The 6,613-nt window shown below is 50.3% G+C and overlaps 1 protein-coding gene across 1 annotated transcript; it reads right to left on the reverse strand.

The window, feature by feature from the left end:
* Positions 1–5,507: 5,507 nt before the first annotated feature.
* Positions 5,508–6,161, reverse strand: LOC146208587 (uncharacterized). Its single transcript, XM_084587301.1, has one exon. It carries the CDS (start codon positions 6,142–6,144, stop codon positions 5,593–5,595), a length of 552 nt encoding a protein of 183 aa, XP_084443427.1. The 5' UTR covers positions 6,145–6,161; the 3' UTR covers positions 5,508–5,592.
* Positions 6,162–6,613: the final 452 nt, after the last annotated feature.

Here is a 6,613-nt window from a genome sequence, read left to right on the forward strand (position 1 = left end):
TGCATCGTCAGCGACCTGGCCGTACCTTCTATACATTGCATCATGCCAAGATCCCGGTTCTTTATGCTTCTGCAGGCTCTTCATGCCAATGACAAAACTTCAGTGCCAAAAGGTGAGCCAGGGCATGACCCATTGCACAAGATCCGGTTACTTATGACAGTAATGAGGTTCGCGACTGCCACGAACCGTCAGTCTGCTACTCAATCGACGAGAGCATGGTTCGTTTCAAGGGGAGGAAGTCCAAGCAGTATATGCCTCTAAAACCGATCAAGCGCAGCCTCAAAGTCTGGGCGCGCAGATGCCACTACTGGTTTTGTAACCCAGTTTGATGTTTACACTGGAAAAGAGAGCGGTTGCAGCGGTTTAGGCACTCTTGTGGTGTAGTAGCTCACACAGGGACTTGCACAAACCGAGTGTCTAGTGGTGTTCGACTTCTTTTCTTCACTAGAACTGCTCCAAAACCTGTTTGAAGAAGGAATATATTCAGTTGTCACTGTGTGACAGCAAAGGAAAGGGCTTCCCGACACTCTCAAGAACAAGAGGATTAAAGAAGGGGACCATACCTACCGTGTAAAGGGGAATGTCGCAGCTCTGCAATGGCAGGACAAGAGGCTTGTGAATGTACTCACGACTGCCCACAACCCCTCGCACACAGTGACCGTTTCCAAGAAAGCGAAAGATGGCTCTAAAATTGACATCCAATGTCCTCTGGCTGTCATCGACTACACAAAGTACATGCGTAGAGTAGACCGCTTTGACCAGCTTAGGGAGTACTACACTGTCAGCAGAAAGTCTCGAAAGTGGTGAATGCGCCTGTTTTATTTCATTTTAGACTGCGCTCTTGTAAACACCTATGTGCTGCACCGACTATCAAACGTTGTTGCGATGACCACCTACGCTTCCTGATAAGGCTGTCAATGCAGCTCGTGAACGGTTACTCTAGATCAGCAGCCTTTGCTCCACGACGACCTTCCATCAAGAAGCCGGAAAAAAATCTTGGCGTGCTAGATGAAACTCGCTTCGCAACCACACCCCACTTCCCGAAAGCGGCAACTTCATACAAGCGCTGCAGATACTGTTCAACCGCCTAGAAAGATAAGAGGTCAAGGATCATCTGTTCAGTATGCAAGCTTCACCTCTGCGTTGTTCCCTGCTTCATGAAGTTTCGCCAGAAGTAGGACAGCGCTCATAAGCCCACAGAGAAGAATATTCCCACGCCTGTGTTTCCGCCGCTTATAAGCTGATGCGTTTCTTTTTGTTGAAAATGAGTTGACGGATTAATAAAGAGCGTTTTTGAAACGTTTCGCCAATATTTTCACAGGTTTGAAAACCAATCAAAAAACGCTTGCCAATGCACCTTAGTACCGAGTTTCTCTTGTAACGAGGTTTAGCTGTGCAGTAAATATGAAAATCATCTTTCTAATTAATGCTTCAGAAGCAGCTTACACAGCTTCCGCTACACTATTCTAGCCACCTTGAGGTCTCTTCGATTTGGCTGCACCAGCTGCACTAGTTCAAGTAGTACAGCACCGCCGTCCTCGTTTTGCCAGTGCCGCGCGCGCCGTCTGCACTTCTCTCCTCGTTTTGTCAAGGTGCAGGGCTAGTTCTGCACGAGTTCTCGCTCACTCTGCACTCGCTCCAGAAGAGGTGCAGAAAAAAGTGCAGTATGGCGTACGCTCCGCTTGGCCTAGAGCAGACGACGCTGCGCATCGTTCTGCATAGCTTTTGTAAAGTCCGTCTCCTCCAGAACCCGGACGGTTCGCTGCTAACGGATTCGCAAATGGTTGCGTATACAAGGTAGTTGGGCTGCATGCTGGTGATTGGCATTTTGTTGATGGAGGAGCGGTATTATGTGTAGTTGTGGCCACATATGTAGTGGTACGTGGCCGCGATACGGCACCTTCGCGCGCGTTGTCCTATGTAGTATTTTTTTTTTATCGCGTTGTGACCTCGGAAGACGGGTGGATGCGAACAGAAATCAGTTGCGATCGATCGAGTTTCTGTCGAGCCAAGTGTGTGTGCCACAAGACAGCTTGCGCAGCGACTTTGCGACATCAAACTTGTCGCCCACGGAGCACATAGAATGTCTGAGAGCGCAATGAGGTACAAGCATATACGTTCGTCAGCTAGTGCTTTTGGACAGAAGTAAGTTCGTGGAAACCAATCAAGCGTCTTGTTAGGCAGTCTTAATTATTTAAACTAGTACTCGTGGCAACTGCTTACAACGTTAATTCTCTCGTACCCAGGCGCATGAATGGCACCTTCGCAGACCGTCCGATATAACGATCGTGCGCAGTCGCACGTATTTGGTCAGTTGGTGTCACTGTTCGTCGTCGTCACTTTCCGATCGAGCGCTGTAGGCCTACGGCAGCTGGCTTCGAAACTGGACGTGATCATGTTACAGCACGCGATGCATGATGCGCAAACGCGTCTGCTAGGTGAGTCCTACACTTGCGTACTCGTTTTGGCAGCTGCCGCCGCACGCCAGTGTCGGAACTGGCACTGCACGCTCACGTGACCACCTGACACCGCTGCAGCACTTTTCAGAACTAGTGCTGCCAGTGCAAGCCAAATCGAAGAGACCTATGGTTACAATACACCCAGCGACGTCATTTTAAAAACATTCATTTCAGAGAGCCAACTTAGACTTAGGTAAAATAAAATACGTATTTTTTTTTTTCATTAACTATTTCTAAATACATTGCGAATAAGAAAAATTTAAAAACTGCTCTGCTTCTATGTTGACAGCCCTCAATTGCCTAATGTAATTTTGGCTCGATATCAAATACGATGATTAGTTAATTTTAGCAATTAATATTTTCATCACTGAACAAATAAAAAGGCCTGCCTTGCTGTGCAATTCATCTCGATACAGAGACCGCACCGAGGTATCTCTCGCAGGGTTTAAAAGAAAACGATCTTTAAACAGTAAACACTGAAATAGAACACCCGCTATGCATGTATGCGTGACGCGTTTGAACTGTGGTGCTGGCGAAGACTTGAGAGTTCCTTGGACTGCCAGAAGATCAAATCAGTCGATATTGTAGACCATAAACCCGGACTGCTCATTGGAGGGTCAAATTATAAAGTTAAAGCTCAGCTACTTTGGTCATCTGATGAGAAGAGAGGAGTCGCTGGAGAAAGATTTGATGTTGGGAAAGGTTGAGGGTCGCCGGAGAAGGGGTAGGCAGCGAACGCGATGGTTAGATGGCATCCTCGAGGAACTGCAGATGAAGTTATGTGATGTTAGGAAGATAGTGAGAGACGGGAAAGCGTGGCGTGACATGGTCCATAGGGTCACGATGAGTCGGACACGACTGAAATGAACTGATGCATGTTTCAGCTGACCGCAGGAATCTAGAGTTGCACCCTATGTTCGCTTAAAGTGACCGCCACGACGCTGCCGGCCTTTCGCGGTTTCTTGTTCTGTCCGGCACAAGTCGCTTTAGCGCCCTCACCTAACCCACCCACTTCCTCTAGGCCTCCATCCTTATAAAGAGTTATGAATGAATGAATTACCTACATTACCTTTGGATGCATTGCTACTGCCCGCTGCCACCTTGACTATATTAAGGATGATGATAATTATATTCTTCCACGAGATAAGGAGGCCTTCTTGTCCCTGTCCCCGGCAAGCAGGCCTAGGGGACGGGGGCCGAAACCTCCGCGATTAGAAACAGGCAAAGAGGTCTTGTCTCTTTGCGGCTTCTTCCGCCAGGCGGATGGCTTCTGTGGAGCAGAGACATATGTCTCTGCTCCACAGAAGCCATCCGCCTGGCGGAAGAAATGGAAGTCTGGGAAGCCCTGCTGCGGAGCGATATCGCTCCGCAGCAGGGCTTCCCAGACTTCCATACAATCTATATTTGCTTTAGCCCCTGATGAGCTAGCGCATTCCCAGATTGAGTGATCGAGGGTCCTTCTCGCCTCACAGTGCTTGTATGTATCGTTATTTCTATCGTTTATCTGGACATAATATGCCGAGACTGGGTTTACGAAATTCCCAGCTTGCAGGCGCCGCCATACGACTGCCTCCCTTTTGTTTAGACTTTTATCCGGTGATGACACCAGTCTAACCTGTGTTTTTCGAGAATCTCCGTATAATTTTACAGACGCTCGTCCATGTTCCGGCAGTCGGGCCGTCGGGCGGCTCCACAGTTACCCGGGAGTAGAGCTCGGGCTAACTCGTGGGCCGCTTCGTTCCCAGGAACGGACGCGTGTGCAGGGGTCCAAACTAGGCTAATTTTCCTGTTTAGTCGTCTACTGGCCAGAATCCTTGCCGCTTCCGGCGAGACCCTACCCTTTTAAAAATTCTAGATGGCCGTTTTGCCATCGTCTATTATGAAATTGGCTTCCGTTCCGACGCAAGCGAGCGCTATCGCAACTTCAGCCGTTTCCGTGTTGCGGCTTCTAATGGTGGCGGATGATACGGGGGCACCTCGGCCGTCGACCACTGAGGCGACCGCCGCACCAGACTTGCCGCGTCCACGTACGCAACAGACTTGCTGCCCATCTAATTGAAGCGTCTGATTAGTGCTTCTGTTCTCTTCTTCCTCCTTTCTGTGTTAAATATGGGATGCATGTTACGAAAAATAGGGGGGGGGGGGGGGGGGATGATTAGATTCAGTCCTGCGGGATGCCTGATTTTCCTCGTAGTCCCCTGAACGCGATGACATCGCACTTTATGGGTTATGACAGCGGGCGTTGGGAGGTAACATTTCTGCCATGGCTCGCTCATCGATGGCCATCTCCGCTAGCAGGATTCTGAAAACTCGTCGTCCATCCGCCACGCAGTTGATAGTTCCTTCGCCACCACTTAGGAGCAGCTTCCGTGCTGGAAGGAGGAAGCCATTATTCGGTGGCCCTAGCAGTCTGGCTGCGCCTTACAAATATTGCCACGGATAAGGGAGGACGAGAACGAAGTTTTTGTGCTTGGCGCGCTCGTCTCATGCTGTGCCCTGGACGTCCTAAACTCCGGCCACGGATCTTGTTGGAGGTGTTGGGTCCTATTTTGCCCCTTTTTGTAGATATATCTTTGTCACGATGTTTTAACGCGGTAAAGCCCCCCGTTTTCCAGAAAATCCGGCGTATTTGTGAGCGGAAAATCGCGGGCATGGCTCAGGTGGTAGTTGGCAGCCGACATGGCTGGCACTGATTGGTCGTAGGGCTGTGCGACGTCACGTGGCGTGGATTGGTTTGCAAGAGCTGCTGAAAACAAAACATTGAAAAGGTAGTCGACTTCATTCTTCGCATTTATCTGTTCACTGTTTGTATAGAAACGAATCCACAGATTTCCTATCCTGATGCTCCTCTGGAACAAATCACGTACGCGCCGAACAGCCAGTGCCGAGCGAAATGCTGAGCACCCGAAGTTCCCCTAGTTTCCTCAGTTGCGCACTCACCTCTTAGCAGTCGTCATCGGCTTGCCTTATCCACTCTAGTTCTCATTACGTAAGAAATAAGCCTCCAAAAGATGCTTTATTTGACGTGGTTAAGGATTGAAATTTTTTTGCGAGCACTTATTGGCCCGCTATTAATCCAATAGGAGGCAGCGCAAATCGTCTAAGCGCCGTCTTCGAGAAACGGTCGCGATGACTAGTCCTGGATTATATGGACCGTCGAAGAGGAGGAGCGCTTGGGAATCTCGATGACCTCAACCGTGGTAGGCGACCTCCGCGACGACCCGCTGACGCATGAGCTGGGCGAGCGACCCTCTGTGACGACGCATACGGAGGGGGATGGTGGGCGCTGCTCGCTCACGATGCACACCGAAGGGGATGGTGAACGCTGCTCGCTCACGATGCACACCGACGGGGATGGTGGACGCTGCTCGCTCACGATGCATACCGAAGGGGATGGCGGGCGCTGCTCGCTCACGATGCATACCGAAGGGGATGGCGGGCGCTGCTCGCTCACGATGCACACCGACGGGGATGGTGGACGCTGCTCGCTCACGATGCATACCGAGGGGGATGGCGGACACGGCTCGCTCGTGATGCACACAGAGGAGGATGGTGGACACGGCCCGCTCGTGATGCACACAGAAGGGCTCGGCGGGCGCTGCTCGCTCACGATGCACACAGAGGGAGATGGCGGCCGCGATCCCCCGGCGATCTCCACGGTGGTGGTCGAATTGCAGCGAGACATCCTGGCAGCCGAAATCGAAATGCTCCTGGGAGATACAAGTCACTATATAGGTCTAGATACACACACTGGTCATCGTATACATGTGCGCCTATGCGACCGGTGCAGCACGACAGTCGGAGCTTATAGAGGCACTAAAAAGAACCGCTGGGCGTCTAGAAGGCTAGAAGCGCACTAAAGGCTAGAAGCACAATAGTACTTGCGAGCGGGCTAGTTGGTCGTCGGAGTAGAAGCACAAGCCTGTAATAGCTATAGTTATGCGCGCCATGCTTGCTTGGTGAATGAAGAAAGCCCACGCGTAACGCTTTGAGGCACTTACAGTTTATTCAATTTTCTTTATTTTGGGCTTGTATTCGGTGTAGTTTAGCCATTATTGTGTCTTGTTTATTTTGTGTTTTATGATTTCTACTATGTACTGTACCTTGCTACATATACTATATATTCTGCTGTCCTTCCTGGCGGATATATCCGG

Source organism: Amblyomma maculatum, chromosome 1, assembly GCF_055883805.1.
Source record: "Amblyomma maculatum isolate TAMU_Amacu chromosome 1, ASM5588380v1, whole genome shotgun sequence".
In the NCBI taxonomy this organism is placed as follows: domain Eukaryota; kingdom Metazoa; phylum Arthropoda; class Arachnida; order Ixodida; family Ixodidae; genus Amblyomma; species Amblyomma maculatum.